General features: G+C 41.7%; 1 protein-coding gene across 5 annotated transcripts; it reads right to left on the reverse strand.

Annotated features, from left to right (window-relative positions):
* Positions 1-205: 205 nt before the first annotated feature.
* Positions 206-16,583, reverse strand: FAM217B (family with sequence similarity 217 member B). Of its 5 annotated transcripts, XM_089513690.1 has the most exons (6): positions 16,280-16,583; positions 10,549-10,687; positions 10,362-10,447; positions 4,545-5,497; positions 2,400-2,449; positions 206-483 (listed from the first exon to the last, which is right to left on the reverse strand). In XM_089513690.1, the coding sequence occupies exons 1-5, from the start codon at positions 16,372-16,374 to the stop codon at positions 2,433-2,435; spliced, it is 1,290 nt and encodes a 429-aa protein (XP_089369816.1). In that variant the 5' UTR covers positions 16,375-16,583; the 3' UTR covers positions 206-483; positions 2,400-2,432. The 5 variants fall into 5 exon arrangements, with proteins under 5 accessions (XP_089369816.1, XP_089369817.1, XP_089369815.1 ...); XM_089513691.1 differs by lacking the exon at positions 2,400-2,449; XM_089513689.1 differs by having other exon boundaries at positions 206-2,449.

A 16,583-nucleotide genomic window follows, 5' to 3' on the forward strand; every position in this document is an offset into this window, starting at 1 on the left:
GTTAACCTTTTTTGTCCTTTGTTTCAAGCAGTAAAATACCTGAAACTAGCCCTACTACATCAGTCTCCTAGCAGAGAGTAGGCAGCAATGCTGCTCCCAGGTTTTTTAGCAAGGACCAGTGTTGCATTGTTTTTCTTAAAAGTTCAGAATAGGGTAATTCCAACTCTCATGCACAAGTAATTTCAGATTATTATTTCTTGACAGAGAAAGATGAAGTTTATTATATCTGACCAGGGCATGCTTGAGTATACAGGATGTTTAGATATTCTCAGTAACAGAGTTTGTATTCAGAACAATAACACATATGGGCTTCTCCATATAGTTAAGTCTGTGGGGCAAGACTTTCACAAAATTGTTAAAGACACAAAAACAGTTTTCAGCCATTCCTGAGAAGATGACATTTGCCGAGGCAGGTACACTAAATGATTCTGTTATTAATATTTTAATTGACATCTTAATGCTGTCAGTTTCCATGCTTTCAGACTTTATGGAGTTGTGGTCAGGCAATGTGGAAAAAGAGAGAGAAGATCAACATCACTGTACAAATTCAACCACTTTTATGTACACAGCTCAATTTACTTATTAAAGTTTCATCAAAATCATAGCTGCCCAAAACTTGAAAGTCATACATACAGACACACTTATAAAATATATATATATACATACCTGTATTATCAAATGTATGCTAATGAAAATACTCTATGGAAGAAGTTTGAAAATATTTCAACAGACTTCACATAACTATATTCTGCTGTCTATATGGAGAAGAGTTCAATGTATATTCTGACAGCAAATATGGAGCTTCTGTGTGTGGCCTTTCCTATTCACGCTAAAGCTTTGCACATATAAAATAATCTCTCTACAGACCTGGCCCCCCAGTGAGGCCAATTCAATATCCCTTGAAGACCAGACAATATGTATACATCAAAGCCTTGAAGGGGCATAATCTGAATATTCTACAGTGTCAATTTTTAAAGTACATGAATGAAACTACTCATTTCTTTGAATCACTGCTCACACAAACTTTATTTACCATTTCTTCAGAACTGTGTTCTTTTCCCATAAAGATCTATCAAAACCTCATGATCTGTTGACAGATGTTTTATTTTAAGTCATTTTTAAATGTTTTCAATTCTGCCAAGCAAAGCAGGTAAGAAAGATGACCGAATGAATGGATTAAGTACACCAGGTACTGTGGTAAGTGCAGAGCCACTACCAAAAATGGCAACTACATGCCCCATTCACTGCTTCTGTAGAATCTAATAAAATTTACTCATGCTTTCATGTTGCAATATTCTACATTGCCTCATCCCACACTGGGAATGGTAAGGAAATACAGAGCATCATGTTGTCAGTTTTAGGTAACTTCTATTACATTCTATGGGAGGCAGCACCAGTTGTGTAGTTGCCATGTTCAGCAGCAGTTGGGTGTTTACCATAAAGTCTTGATGAGTCTTGAGGATATGACCACAGCACCAGATCATAAGCAGAGGCCAAGCCACACTCTTGCCCACGAATCACTATTAACATGATGTATAGCAGAGGTGGTCAACTGCATGGGAGTCGGGGCCAGTGTTCAACACCTGTGTGCCCCAGCAAGCCCAAGCACCTGTTTTCCTCTGCAGTCCCTCTCAAAATGGTGACATGAAATGACATCGTGTTACCACTTTGAAAGAAACTGCCAAGAAAAATGGAAGCATTCAAGGGGGTAGCAAGGGATGCTTTGGGGGGGGGGGGTGCATGTATCTTTGCATATTTTAATGCATGTTGGGGTGTTTTGATATGATCTGAGGGCAAAAATTGACTTTAAATAATTCAGAAAGGTGTTTTATTTACAAAGAACATTGTGGGAGATGGGGGACTTCAGGGGCTGCAAAAGTGGGGTCCAGGGGCCACATGCACCCCACAGGTCACATCCCTGACTTAGAAACTCCTGTGGGCACATTAGAAGTATTGGGTTTCTCCAGTCACAGTGTTTGTGTACATGACTGAGTTTCATGGTGATCCTTCTTCTACTGCTGTGCAAAATCAGCAACCTTTTCAAGGTTAACACTTACCTCTGCTGAGGGCAGTGTTTTCTAGAAATGCCCTTATAATCCTAAAGTGTTCAACACCCAACACAAAGCAAGCAAACAAACAAACAAAAAACCCTGTAAGACCTCATAGGTCCTGGGAAAAATTATAGAACAGAATAGTAAGGTCTTTGATTTTGCATAGGTAAAGCTTGCTAGCTCAGTGTTAAGCCTACTAGGCTTTGGAAGGAAAAACAAAAGGACAAGATAAGAACTGTAAATGAGCTGCCAAAGTGAGCAAACGGGTTGAACTTATTTTGCACCTGCTCATCCCAATGCCACACAGCAACAAATCCTTCAAAAGCAAGTTACATGAAAACAACCAACCTTTTGACTGAAGATCAACAGAAGACATTTTGCTCAAGAGAAAACATGTTCTGTGGGTAAAATATCAAAGATAATAAAGCATGGACAGTGAGGTCTTTAGGAGCATGAGCAATCTTGTCAGCTATTTTTCACTGAGAAAGCCATACCCCTTCTTGCAGCAGCTAACAGTAAACCAGTGCCAAGTAAGTTCACAATGTAACTAGAGTATATGTGTCCCCATGTGCTTTATTCATTAGCAGAGACTGCCTTGCTTTCCAACTTTCTTTGGATCCTTAGCCCTAGGAAGTTATTCCCCAAATCTCTGGGATATGTGGATTAATCTTCAGTGTGTTTGAGACTTATTGTATAGCTTATGATCTACTTCTAACCAGATAATTCTTATGCTTGGTCTATTCAGCCAGAGCTCCTTCAGTTCTATCACATCCCAGCATGTTTCCCTAGATTCCACTCCCCTGGACTGCTGCCCTCCCATCATTTCCCTTCCTATTAGCTGGCTGGCATAAAGAGCACCATAACCTCTTTATGTCTTGCACCTGCCACTACAGCTCTATCAAATAGATCTGCTCAGTGCTCATCATCCTCCAAGCCAAGAGCTGGAGTTTCTCCAAATTAAAAGGCAAAATAAATAACCAAGTATCTCCAGACGCAGAGGAACTACAGACTGCTTTGGAGTCTCTTATTTAAGGCTGAACAATCTCCTATCAATGGCAATACATCAATGCATATCAGAACCCTGTGCTTCAACAGAAGAACAGCACCATAAGGCAAGAAACCCCTATAATCTTTCTGTTCACATGGGAAGGAAGTGCCCAAATCCCATGGATAAATGGAGTTTAAATCAGGGAATATCCTGCAAAAGCGAGATTGTTTACAGACAATGTTGGGCTAATTGAGCATTAACGCAACATTAATCCATGCAGAAAGTCATAAAATTGTGTTGCTTTTTACTTTCAGGGAAATCCCAAAAGTAAAAAGCGGTGCAATTTTGCCCACTTTCTGCATGGGTTAATGTCGCATTAATGCTCAATTAGCTTGATGTGTCTGAAAATAATTCCACTTTTGCGGGATATTTCCAGGATCTGAACCTCATTTATCCATGGGATTTGGGCACCTTATCTCCTGTGTGATAAGGTCCATATCCAGTCTTACGAATGTACTAGCATGTGCTGAAATCAAGGCATAACTATGGGGAAATAATTCTTGTTTGAAGACTAATAGTCTTTCATCACTAGTACATCTTGATTTTAACACACTGGGAGACATTTATAAGTAACCTTAGAAGATAAAGTCTCATCTCACTGGGACATTTCCCTATTGGAAAACTGGCTGCAAAATCTTACACAAACAGAAAAATAACTTATTTTCCTGGCTATTCATGCCAGAATGAGTTATTTATAGTTTTAAAAATGAATAAATAAGAATAGCCTGTGAGAGCCAGTATAGCATAGTGGTTTGAATGTCAGAATGGAATTTGGGAGACCAGAATTTGAATTCCCTGAGTCATGGAAACCCACTGGGTGACCTTGTGGAAGGTCACACTCTCTCAGACTAAGTGGTGGGCAATAGTAAACCTTTTCCAAATAAACTTTGCCAAGAAAGGTCTATTCACAGTCACAGCCAAATGCAAGCCACAGAACAACAAAAATAGAGTGAACTAGATCAAATGACCTCCAGGTACACTTTGATGGGCTTATCAAGGGAATTCTGGGAAGGCAAAACATTCTTTTCCTGTACTTTTCAATGGCAGTCAGTACAGGAGGGTGGGTCACTTAACATTGTGTTGACTGGGATGGGAGGGACTGTGAGATGTATATAACTATCTATGAAGGTCTAACCTCACTGTATTCTATCCTTTTCTGCTACACAGGAAGGGTTTTGAGGGCCTACTATAACAAGACCCATCACAACATCATTTAAATTTACATGGTGTCTGCTTCACACCATTTGCTTTCAGCTTCTTGTCCACTGAAGCATTTTTGGAAGGAAGGCAATTGTTTGCATTTCCATTTTTCTTGGGGTTTGCAGATGCATGGGCAGCTAGCCCCTTGAGAGGAACAGTTGGACTATGGAAGGAGGGGGATGGCTTGAGTGGTCTAATGTTGCCAGCTCCTTGAATCATAGAGCTTGAATCAGAAGGATGCCTACTATGAAGCTGTTGCTTGGTGGTGGTCCACTTTTTTGCCTCACTCTTCACTTCACTAGATCGCCGCTGGTGAGCCAATGAGCTACACTTGGCCTCAGCTCCTTTTGAATGACTCTCATAGGGAACAAACTGGCTGGTTCTTTCAGCATGCAAGTCTCTTCTGGGACCTGAATGGCTGGTGAGGAGTCTAGGAAAGCCTTCATGGGGAGTTAGCTGTTTGTTTGGCAAAGGGCTATGCAATGATTTGCTTTTCCCAGGACTTTTTAAGGTCCGAAGGACACCAGCAGTCTGAGGCCTAGGTTTGGCTGATTTTCCTTGCTCAGCTTGTATCGTTTGTATCTGCAGCCACTCCAACTCCAAAAGCCGATCAATGTACTTCTCAAGAAATCCCACAGCTTGAACCTCTGGTTCTGATCTGCATTCTGTGTTGACAAACACTGCAAGCCCTTTCAAATCCCAAGTGTTGTAAGGGGGTGGGAGGAAATCTGGGTAATAATAATCGGGCTGTTTAAATTTGGCATCAAAGAGGTGTTCAAAATAAAGTGGGTCGATTTCTTCAGCTCGGAGGTTGAGCTCAGGCGGTGTGCATGGTGAGGGGGGAATGGGAATTCTCTCTGAGTCAGAAAGGTCACTGGCACTGTCCCCATCAGAATCCTCTTTTATAATTCGTACGGATTCAAAGTCAAGAAACATGGGATCAGCAGAAGGACCCGGGCATACAGGACTGCAAGGGCCTGGTTCCTCCAAAGGCCCTCCAGAGTTCTGCCCTAAATGCCCTTTTTCTTTGCAGTAAAAATTCTGAATCAGCATATCTTCAGCTTTGCTGAAATCACTCCAGGATTTATCCTTAAATGCAGAAAGGTTTTTACTCTCTCCAACCTCATAACGTTTTCTAACCACAGGCTCCTTTTTTAACCTGGGTGCTCTGTTTGAAGAAGTGCAAGCATCTCTTGTTCTGGATTAAAAAAAATTATATTTACTGTCAGCTTTTTTTTTTAAGTCACATCAGTTTATTTGTTTCAGCCACAAACCATCACAAATGTTTACTTACAAAATAGGGCTACGGTAGGGCAAGGAAACATACTCACCAGTGAATGCATAAACATAACGAATAAACTAAATCAACTAAAACAAGTACAGTAGGCCCTTGGTATCTGCTGGGGTATAGTTTCAGAACCCCTGTGGAAACCCAAATCCATGGATGCTCAAGTCCTATTGAATACAATGGCACAGTGAAATAGTGTCTCTTATATAAAATAGAAAAATCAAGGTTTGCTTTTTGGAATTTATACCTTTTTACAATACTTTTAACTTGTGGATGATTGAATCTATGGATAAAGAATCTGTGTATGTGGAGGGCTGACTGTACACAGTATTTTGATGACACCTTATATCAAGTAGCTTTATACAAAATGACTTGTACATAACCATTACAGTATCATATTTTTTTCAGCTTCCACTGCAAACTTGTGATATATTACTTGAAAAATCTGCAAACTCCCACACAGTAGCATGAAAACCAGGCAGGAAATTATATTTGGGATCTTTATACAGGAGGCAGTATAAAGGAAATGAGAGATGCCTTCAGTTATATTTTAGCCTGCTTATCTACCATCTAATACAACTGAGAACACCATTTGGTAGCATAACCTCATAAATGTTTTTATTGAAGCTGGATATTAGTGGTCCACATTGATAAGGATATACCTTGTGAGCAGACAGTATTCTGAAATATTTCCATATCTGGCAGAGGCTCTTTTGCCAAACATCTAACATGTACAGCACAACCAATATACTTAGGTACTTGCTACCAGGTCAGTGGGTTTAGGTTTGTAGCCTTTTGTACTTTTCTTTAAGTATGGTCAGATTTCCAGTATGCTCAAGATCTCTATGGAGAGATCCTGTTCCTATAGCTTTGCTCAGTTGTTGCAGAAACTAAATGTTCCATTGGTAAGTCTCATTGAACTCAAATGGTTCTTCCAAGTAGACATGTATAAGATCACAATGAAGCACACATAATTATGGGAACTGGGCATCTGTAGTTCATAGAATCATAGAGTTGGAAGAGACCACAAAGGCCATCCAGTCCAACTCCTGCTGCACAGACATTAACAATCAAATCACTTCCAACAGATGGCCATCCACCTGTTTAAAAATCTCCAAAAAATGAGATTCCACTACAATTGGAAATAATATATTCCATTGTTTGAACAATTCTTACCATCAGGAAGGTCTTCCTAATGTTTAGGGGAAAATCTCTCTTCATGTAGTTTTAATCCACTGCTTTGTGTCCTAGTTTCTGGAGCAGCAGTAAACAAGTTTACTCCTTCAGTAGGACATTCTCTCAAATATTTAAACATGGCTATCATGTTCTTTCTCTTCTCCAGGCTAAAAATATCCAACTCCCTAAGCTGCCCCTCAGAGGGCATGGCTTCCATACCTTTCACAATTTTGGTCACCCTCCTCTGGACACATTCCAGCTTGTCAATATCATTCTTGAACTGTGATGTCCAGAACTGAACACAGTATTCCAAGTCAGGTCTAATCAAAGCAGAATAGGGTGGCACTATTACATCCCTCAGTCTAGGCACTATACATCTATCAATGCAGCCTAGAATCACATTGATCTTGTTAGCTGCATTTGTATCTGTATTGTTGTATTATATACCCTGATATAATCCCGCTTCGATCCATTAGGAGAAGCGGGAAAATACAAATAAAACGTATTATTATTATTATTATTATTATTATTATTATTATTATGCTGTTGACCTCATGTTCAGCCTGTGGTCTACACTAAGACTCCTAGATCCCTTTGCATGTACTGTTGTCAAGCCAGGTGTCACCCATCCTATATCTGTGCATTTCAATTTTTCTTCCTAAGTGTAGTACCTCACATCTCTGGAAAGGAAGCTTTGCCTTTCAGGTGCCAACTCCTGAAGTGTAGTGTTGCAGTGAATAGTGTGTTATGAAACATGTTTACTCACACATAGGTCTCACTGAGTTCAGCAGGACTTGCTTAGGGTTTTGCAGGGCTTAGGTGAAGATCACCTGAAGGAATAAATTTCAGATTGCTGGTTTGAGCCTTTAAAGAGAGTTTAGGACAATGATTCCCAAACTTTGGTCCTCCTGGTGTTTTGGACGTGAACTGCCAGAGGCTCTAGCCAGCTTTGCCAATAATCAGGAATTCTGGGAGCCAAAGTCCAAAACATCTGGAAGACCACAGTTTGGGAACCGTCTGGTTTAGAACTATGTTATATGAAGGGCAGTCTATACCTTGCATAAGCATGCAAAAGTGTTAGTATTAGCACACACCCAGTTTATTTAGTCATTCACTTATTATTCTGCCTGTCTTTCTCAGAACTGCTACCGAGGCAGCTCACAACAAAACATAGGAGATTATCACTTGGCATTTTAAATCGGCTCCAGCCTCCCAGGCTGCAGCTGGGAAGCAGGATGGAGGCGGGGATTATTGCACACTAAATTGCCGCTGAACCACCAGCCGCCATCATCCCAAGTCCAAGCCATGCTCCACTAGCACTTTTTAGAAGTTGGAAAGCTTTCCAATTTCTAAAAAAGTGCTGTTGGATTATTTTAAATAAAGGTACTAATGGAGAATAAGAAGAATGGCAACTACAGAGCCTGTTCAGATGTCAAAGGGGGAAAAGATTAAACACTGTTGAGGAGTGTTTCTTGTCTCCTGAATACTAAGCTAAACAACTTTGCACCCAGCTGAATTTAACCAGATCGCAGTATATCAATAATATTTCTAAGCATTAAGTAACTCTATAAACAATGTGGTGATTGAATTTCAATCTGGATCTAAAATTAAGGGGTAGTGTTTCTATTAAAGGAGAAAACAAGTAAGAAGCTAAACAGATGTACATCCTTTAGTCTTTTTGGAGAAATGCCATGCTTAAATCAGTGCCATTCAATGCTTTTCAGCTGAGTTCTAGTCTGTTTCCGATTCCCTTGCTCTCTTTCTGAAGATGTGTTCTAAAAAGCTTCTTCATTTTAAGAACCATGTCTAACTAGCATATACAATAAAGACAAATTAAGACAGCCATCTGGCTACTTTTCACTATGTAATGAAATAAAATGCATTCTCTAATGTAAATAGAGAAAATAAAAATGTCATGACGGTTTTGAAATACAAATGAAACCTGCTGCTATTGCCTTTCTACAGCAGTGGTGAAGTAATGCTGTTTTCCACTCTCACAGGTGTCATCAAACACACACACACTTACTTCTTATTTTATTTATTTATATCCAGCCTTTCTTCCAACAAAGGGACTCAAGGCAGCTAACAACATATGTAAAAACTATACAAATTAAAAACTATACATAGTCTTTAATAAAAGTAAAGAGTCATAGGTCCAAAACACATTGAAGAAATAATCTAGTCTGAGACCATTTAACTGCCTTGGCTCAGTGCTAAGGAATCCAGGGAATGATAGTTTATTGTGGCACCAGAGCTCTCTGACACACAACTACAACTCCCAAAATTCCATAGCACTGGGCCAGAGCAGTTAAAGTAGTCTCTAACTGGATTGTTTCTGCAGTGTGTTTTAGACCTCTGTCACAGAGTAATAGAATCATATCTGTTACAGACTGCCAAAATAAAGCTGCTTCGGGTTTCTTTGGAGGTATGCTATTTAAATGATGCATGCATCCTAAGAATCCGGAAGCTGCACCAAAGCTGCACTCCAGTGCTTAGGAATGGAGTGTGGCTTTGGTGCGACCTCTGGACTCTTAGGACTCAGGCATCATTTAAATAGCATACCTCCAAAGAGACTCGAAGCAGCTTTATTTTGGCAGTCTGTAACAGGCCATAGACTTGGAAGAGGCCCCATGGACCATTGAGTCCAATCCTCTACTCAAAGCAAGATCTCCAGCCTCTTTTGAAGATGTCCAGAGAAGAAGACCTCATCATCTCTCTACTTCCATTGCCAAACTGTTCTTACTGTCAAGAGGTTCCTTCTAATGTTCAATCAAAATCTTCCTCCCTGTAACTTCAAACCTTTATGTCTGGTCCTACCTTCTGAAGCAGCAGAGAACAGGCATGTCCCTCCTCCCTAAGGCTGCCTCCACACCACAGAAATAATTTGATTTGACACAACTTTAACTGCCATGGATTAATGTTATGGAATTCTGGGAACTGTAGTTTGTTGTGGCACCAGAGCTTTGATCACAACAAACTAGAGACATGAGTGACTGGAGCTGGATAGTAACTATGTATCTAAGTACACGGTCTCAGAAGGATTTGTTTGCAGCTGGACAATACAGTGGTCCCTTCAGATTTGCTGGGGTTAGGGGTGAAGGATCCTTGTGAATGTGGAAAAAACACAAATAAAAAAATAGTATTCTTTTGAACTCTGTCACCTCTCTAGGCATCTCTAGTTCCTCCAGTGCAACTCTGTGGCCAACATCTGCCAGAAGCTGATCATAGAATCATGCTGGAGGACCTACAAATGCCCAGAGAAGTGTTTTCTCTAGGAACCTCTAGGTTCTCCAGCACAACTCTGTGGTCAGTTTCTGGGAGAGTTACACTGGAGGACCAAGAAATTCCTAGAGAGAACATATTAATCAAAACTGCAAATAATCACATCCGCACAAGTCAAAACCACAAAGGTGCAGGGCCAACTGTATTTGAAATAAACCACTTCCATGTTGGGATATAAGGTAGGATATAAAGGAAACAAATAAATTGTTCACAGACACTGGCCTGAGCTATATTTTTCCTAATTCAGGTATATTACCTCATTTGTTAGTAAGAAATCTCCAGCCTATGTCTGTCTAGATGTCCAAGTAAACCTTACCTGTTTTGTTGGTGACCTTCACAAAGCTGGTTTTTTTCTTTGTAGTGAAAAGGTGTCTGTCTATTGTCTGGAGCCAAACAGGAACTCTAGGAGATATTAATTAATATGCAATGAGAATTACAGTGAAGGGGGAAACAGCCTATACTTGCAAATAACTTGTTTCCAATAAAAATGGAAAAACCTTCACCTTTTCAGTTGGAGAACAAACATTTTTGCATGGCCTGTTGGGAGATGGTCTTACTTGGGGCAGTGATTTTTTTAGTTCCTTGGCATTTGGGTCGTTCTTTAGTTCCTTGGCATTTGGATGGCTCTTTTCTCCACTGGAACTAGTAATTGTTGAGAGAGAGAGAGAGAGAATTTTCATAAAATTAGTCACAGAAACAATTGTCTGCCTCAGTAGCTGAATTTACTGATTGGAAATGTTTCTTGACATGTTAGAAAACTCTGTAATGCTGTTGACTCCTATAATGTGCTCTTATATGTCTTTACCTGCTCTTTCAAGTTTAACAATACAACAATAAATTTTGCAAATGTGGATTACCTGAAGAATCCACTTTAGGAAATAAATAACACTGCTCCACAAGAGTTATGAGATTAAGACGATTAATATAATAATAATAATAATAATAATAATAATAATAAAGTTTATTTATATCCCACCCCTTGAGGTCAATAGGGGCGGCTAACAACGATAAAATACAGTACATAGTAGATCAAAATTTCCTCCCCCCCTTAAAAATTATTAAATCAATTATAATTAAAACCAACTAATTAAACAACATTAACACATACACATTATTACAAGACAAAAACAAAACAGAACAAAACAAATAAAACAGAAAACTACAGTAACATTTCCAAGGAGGACCTTGGGGACTCTCATAAGAACAGGGTTCCTGAGGCCAGGGTTATCTGTTCTGGAAAGGCCTGCCGGAAGAGATCCGTCTTGACAGCCTTTTTAAAGCTGTCTAAAGATGTCAATTGACTGATCTCATCCGGCAGGTCGTTCCACAATCTGGGGGCGACAACAGAAAAAGCCCTCTGGGAGGTAGCCGAAAGCCTAGCTCTTTGAGGCTGCAGCAAATTCCTCCCAGAGGACCGGAGTGTGCGGGGAGGATTATATGGGAGGAGGCGGTCCCTGAGATAGTTTGGACCTAAGCCACTTTCATTACCTGTAACCATTACTGCAGCCCTCTTTGCTATGTGTGCATAAGGTGTGTGGGAATTCATACATTACCCATGAAAGAAATGCAAAGAATTTCTAAACTTGTATCTTCTAACCTCCCATTGCCCCAAATGCTTGGTCTTAGAAAAAGATTAAAGGAAAGATGCCTACTGCAGTCAGATTTTGGAATCCTGAGAACCCAGGCTTTCTAGTTTGGCTGGAAGAAACATCCTTGCTGTTATTTGTATATCTTCAGGTTTTTCTGAAGTATGCCAGTCCTAAGACAAACCTGTCACAAGGTTACCTAGGTAAGATTTGTTCAAAGGAGGTATGCCTTTCATCTCCTCTGAGGACCTTGGGCGGGATACAGACCGCCGCTTTGCGGCGGTCTCCCGCCGGCGCCATTTGCTCCGCGAGGGAGCCGCAGCAGTCAAACCGCGCGGCTCCCGCGCGGAGCAAAAAAGAAGCTCCAAAATGGAGCTTCTTCTTGCGGCGCCTTTATGACGTCGCGAGGCGCCTGGCGCGGACTCGCGACGTCACAGGCGCCGCGACACATCTGGACGCTATGCGTCCAGTACGTAAAGATGGCGGCGCCCATGTGGAAGGGGCGCCGCCATCTTGTACGTATTCTATACGTACTAGGGTTAGGGGGGTGCGGAAGCACCGCCCCTTCCTAACCCTAGTACGTATAGAAGACGTACTAAATGGCGGTATGTATCCCGCCATGGATTCCCAATAAGATTCAGATCAAACACTCATAAACCTACCAAAATAAGATCATGCCCTGTAGTTTTTCTAGCACCCTCTACTTATCTTCTGCCTTTGTCTGGGCTAAAAGAATGGAGCAATCAGCCAAGTAGTTGTATCCTGACTCAAGTAGCTCAGAGAAATTAAAATACAGGTACTGTCTCTAAGCAAAGATTTCATGATATCTATTTGATATATGTCCTCTCTTTCTCCAAGAACAGGGACAGCAAGGCAGCTTACAATAGGATTAAAAAACAGATATAAAAACTTTAACAAGTTTTAATCTTAAAAACACAGCTAAACAAATTATATTTTTAAAAAAATTGTCAAAGATAGTTTATTTTTAAAGTGCAGCACCCATCAGTAAAAAGCCTATTCCTCAACTGTCAGTCAATTGCCAAAAGCTTGCTATTGGAAGGAGAAAAGGAACAGATCATATTAGCCTCAAGTGGGATTTCTGGAGTCTGGGGGGACCCCCAAGAAGGCCCTCTGACATCCCCACCAAATATACCTCTGGGGGTAATAGGATGGAAGATTTCAAGGCCTGGTCAGTTTTGTATGTGAGAATCCATTCCATTAAGCAGTTTCAAATGAGTTTTAAAGGAATGCATAACCTAGAAGTCATAATAACAGATTTATAGGCTATAAACCAGGGGTGGACAACCACACAGAAGTCTTGTCCCATATTATTCCCATTTTGGGAGAAAAGCTAGATATAAATCTAATAAATGAATAAATTTTCTTTCTGGGACCCTCCTGGTATAGGTCAGTATCTCCAAAATTGATGCACCATCATTTCTGGGTGCCATTCAGCTGATTCTTTTTGTTATTTGGGGGACGTTTGGAGTGCTTTGGGGGTTTAGAGGAAGAAAACTGCTACGTTTTAAGGCGGTTTTGGAAGATTTTGGCCAGTTGTTGAAAAAACAGATGGGGAATTTTTGGGGGGAGGTGGTTCTCTGGGGGCTTTGGGGCATTTCTGGGAAGTCCCAAGTGATGTACTTAGAGATCCCAAGGACTGCATGTACACTTTTCCCACCTCTGTTTTATGCAGTCTGTATAAACAAACCAGTAGCCAGCAAAGTGCGAATATTGTGAATTCAAATTCTGACTGGTCTGATTCCCTTTTTATTCATCAGAGAGTCCTCTGTTGATATTCTGGTAAGGATCTGTATTAGAATCATAGAATTGAAAGAGACCACAAGGGCCATCCCGTCTCACCAACTGTTCTGGGAGCCAGCAAATGTTTTACTCAATAAATCAATGCAACTGAGGACAACCATCCACATTTCTGACAACCATATGGCTTCCCTGGGAGCCTGTACCAGCTTCTCTGACTCACGCCTCATATGCTTCTACCAGGATTAGTCCCTGACAACAACTACTCAGACTCTATGGATCCCCCCCCCATCTTTATGTTTCTTGTGACTCATATGATATGGTTTCATAAAATGGTATGCATGTGAGGAACTTTCTAGCAGAAAGACATCACTGATGGTGCTCACACTTATCAGCACTGTGACTTCAAATACAAGGGCAGCCAGGTGGTAGAGATGTGGAATTTTAAGATATGTTAGTGAGAAAAGAAATAGAATCATAGAATCACAGAGTTGGAAGAGACCACAAGGGCCATCCAGTCCAACCCCATTCTGCCATGCAGGAACTCTCAGTCCAAGCATCCCAGACAGATGGCCATCCAGCCTCTACTTAAAGACCTCCAAAGAAGGAGACTCCACCACTCTCCAAGGGAGTGTGTTTTGAATCACCCTGTATCATGGGCTGTTCATGATCAATGTGCATGTTAATGACAGAATAGCAATACAAACATTGCACAGCACACAATTAACATTCAGAGTTTCCCTGCCATAGGTTGTACTGATGCTCACTAGCACATAGATCTTTAGGAAGGGATCAAAAATCATCATCATTATCATCATAAAGGAATCATACCAACAGTTACTATTTAACAGCAGTTGTGTGGGACCTACGTGTTTCTGGGCAGTATAGCTGTAAAGGCCAGGTGCTGGTGCCAAAACTACATAGGAAGGTTGCTGTCTTCATGCCCATGCCCTTCTGGGCATGCTAAAAACACCTGTCTACTCTGTGCTAGAAACGGAATATTAAACTAGACTGCAGTGAGTAAATGGGAATGGGGCAGGAACTACTCCCTACAGCTGCATACCCCACACTACTGCTCACACTGGTGCTCCTGGCATGACTGGAAGTGATTTCCAAGTCACTTCCAGTTTCATTTTCACTAATTTTCAACTTTGTGTGTATGTGTCAGGGAACTTGGGGGTTATTTGGTGGGGGGGGGGGAACCACTGTATTTTGTGGTGTTTTGGAGCAGTGTATTCTCCCCCAGGGGAAAACAGAGGTAGTACCTACATACCCAAAAGGCATCTGATTCTGTCTGATCTTGAAAGCTAAGCAGGGTCAGATGGGAAACCAGCAACAAATACCAGGTGCTGTAGACTATATTTCAGAAGACAGAACTGGCAAACCACAGAATCATAGAGTTGGAAGAGACCACAAGGACCATCCAGTCCAACCCCCTGCCATGCAGGAGCTCTCAATCAAAGCATCCCCGACAGATGGCTGGGAATCCTGGGAATTGTAGTTTATTGTGGCACCAGAGCTCTCTGACAGAGAATGCTAAATGTCTCGCAAAATAATAGAATTCCCTAGCATTGAGCCAGGGTAGCTAAAGTGGTCTCAAACTGGATTATTACTGCAGTGCGTTTTGGATCCATGATTGACCAGCTGATCTAGTTGGCTTCTACCTAAGGAAGGGGTGAGAGCACTATACAGTCTGTAATGCCTAATGTCTTCAGCTGACAATGTTCATTTGACTCTCTGAATTTAAAATGCAGAATGGCAGCAAAATGTAGGTCAGTGTGATAGGTTTGCCTTAGGGTCGCCATAAGTCAGAAATGACTTGAAGGCACACAACACTGCCACAATAAAACATATAACCTTCTCTTGACCCTGATTTGAACAGAAGGCTTTGCTGCAAGAAAAGTTCACAAGGATGGAGTGTGTGCAGACTCCAGAGGAGGGCCACCAAAATGCTGAAGGGTCTGGAAGCCATGCCCTTTGAGGAGAGACTCAGGGAGCTGGGGATGTTTAACCTGGAGAAGAGACGGTTAAGAGGTGATATGATAGCCCTGTTTAAATATTTGAAGGGATGTCATATTGATGAAGGAGCAAGCTTGTTTTCTGCTACTCCAGAGACTAGAACACAGAACAATGGATGCAAGCTCCAGGAAAAGAGATTCCACCTCAACATTAGGAGGAAATTCTTGATGGTAAGCACTGTTCGATAGTGGAAGACACTCCATCAGAGCACAGTGGAGTCTCCTTCTTTGGAGGTTTTTAAACAGAGGCTGGATGGCCATCTGTCAGGGGTGCTTTGGATTGTGAGTTCCTGCATGGCAGATTGGGGTTGGACTGGATGGCCCCTGCGGTCTCTTCCAACTCACAGAATCCAACATAGAATCCTAAAATCCAACTCTGATTCTATGGTTTAAAATTAAATAAGCCATAACTTGGGATGAAACAGCCGTGGGAAGCTGCGGAGGTGAATTGGCCTGAGACACTAGAGCTCTCCCACTCCCCTTCCTACTCACCCATCCCTACCCAAGGATTTTGGAGGCCTCTGTTCCAACGCCACCTTCCATTTTGCACAGTGGATGCCAACACAATCTCTCACACAGATCTCTCTAGATCTGCCGCACAAGCCCGCCATGCAAGACAATATTTGCTCTGCCGGCAACGCTGCTCCAATTCCACTAAAAATAACTGCATCCCTCCAAATAATACATTGGGTCCCTTCCACCAAATAGCACATTTTTAAATAAACAAGAAGATGGACGATCGCCTAGCTCTTGGGCTGAACTTCCCACAGCAGCAAAGCCTGATCTGCATGGAAGAGAGGAGATAGATAGATGGAAAAAGAGAGAGAGAGAGAGAGAGAGAGAGATGGATGGCCCAAAAAAGCGATCCTTACGTTACCGTTCCTTTTCCCGGGTGGCTTTCATGGAGCAGAGGGTCCTTCTCCAGGCTGCGCAGCAAAAAGGCAGAATCCCGGATCCCCGGCCCCATTATAGCCGGGACCCACCTTTCCTACCCCATAGACACCTCCTTTTCTTTGCTGGCTTCCTTTCCCTTTGGCAGCGGCTTAACGGGGAATTGCAAAGGGGCAACTGCAAAACCGGAGCACATCCTCCAGATGCTGCTGAGGGCGATGCTGCTGATGCTGCAGCAAACGACAGTCCCAGGCGCGACGCCTTCCCTGCCGCTGGGGACATCAA

This window comes from Sceloporus occidentalis, unplaced genomic scaffold, assembly GCF_023333645.1.
Source record: "Sceloporus occidentalis isolate IW3139 unplaced genomic scaffold, rSceOcc1.0.p SCAF_3, whole genome shotgun sequence".
NCBI classification, from domain to species: domain Eukaryota; kingdom Metazoa; phylum Chordata; class Lepidosauria; order Squamata; family Phrynosomatidae; genus Sceloporus; species Sceloporus occidentalis.

Bases quoted from the DNA above. Each gene is read 5' to 3' on its own strand.
- FAM217B (XM_089513687.1), bottom strand. From the start codon at position 16,374: ATGGGGCCGGGGATCCGGGATTCTGCCTTTTTGCTGCGCAGCCTGGAG. The intron at 10,448-10,548 runs GTGAAGGTTTTT...AATATCTCCTAG, and splicing joins TTTGTTCTCCAACTGAAAAG to AGTTCCTGTTTGGCTCCAGA. The intron at 5,498-10,361 runs GTAAGGTTTACT...TTTTTAATCCAG, and splicing joins GAAGGTCACCAACAAAACAG to AACAAGAGATGCTTGCACTT.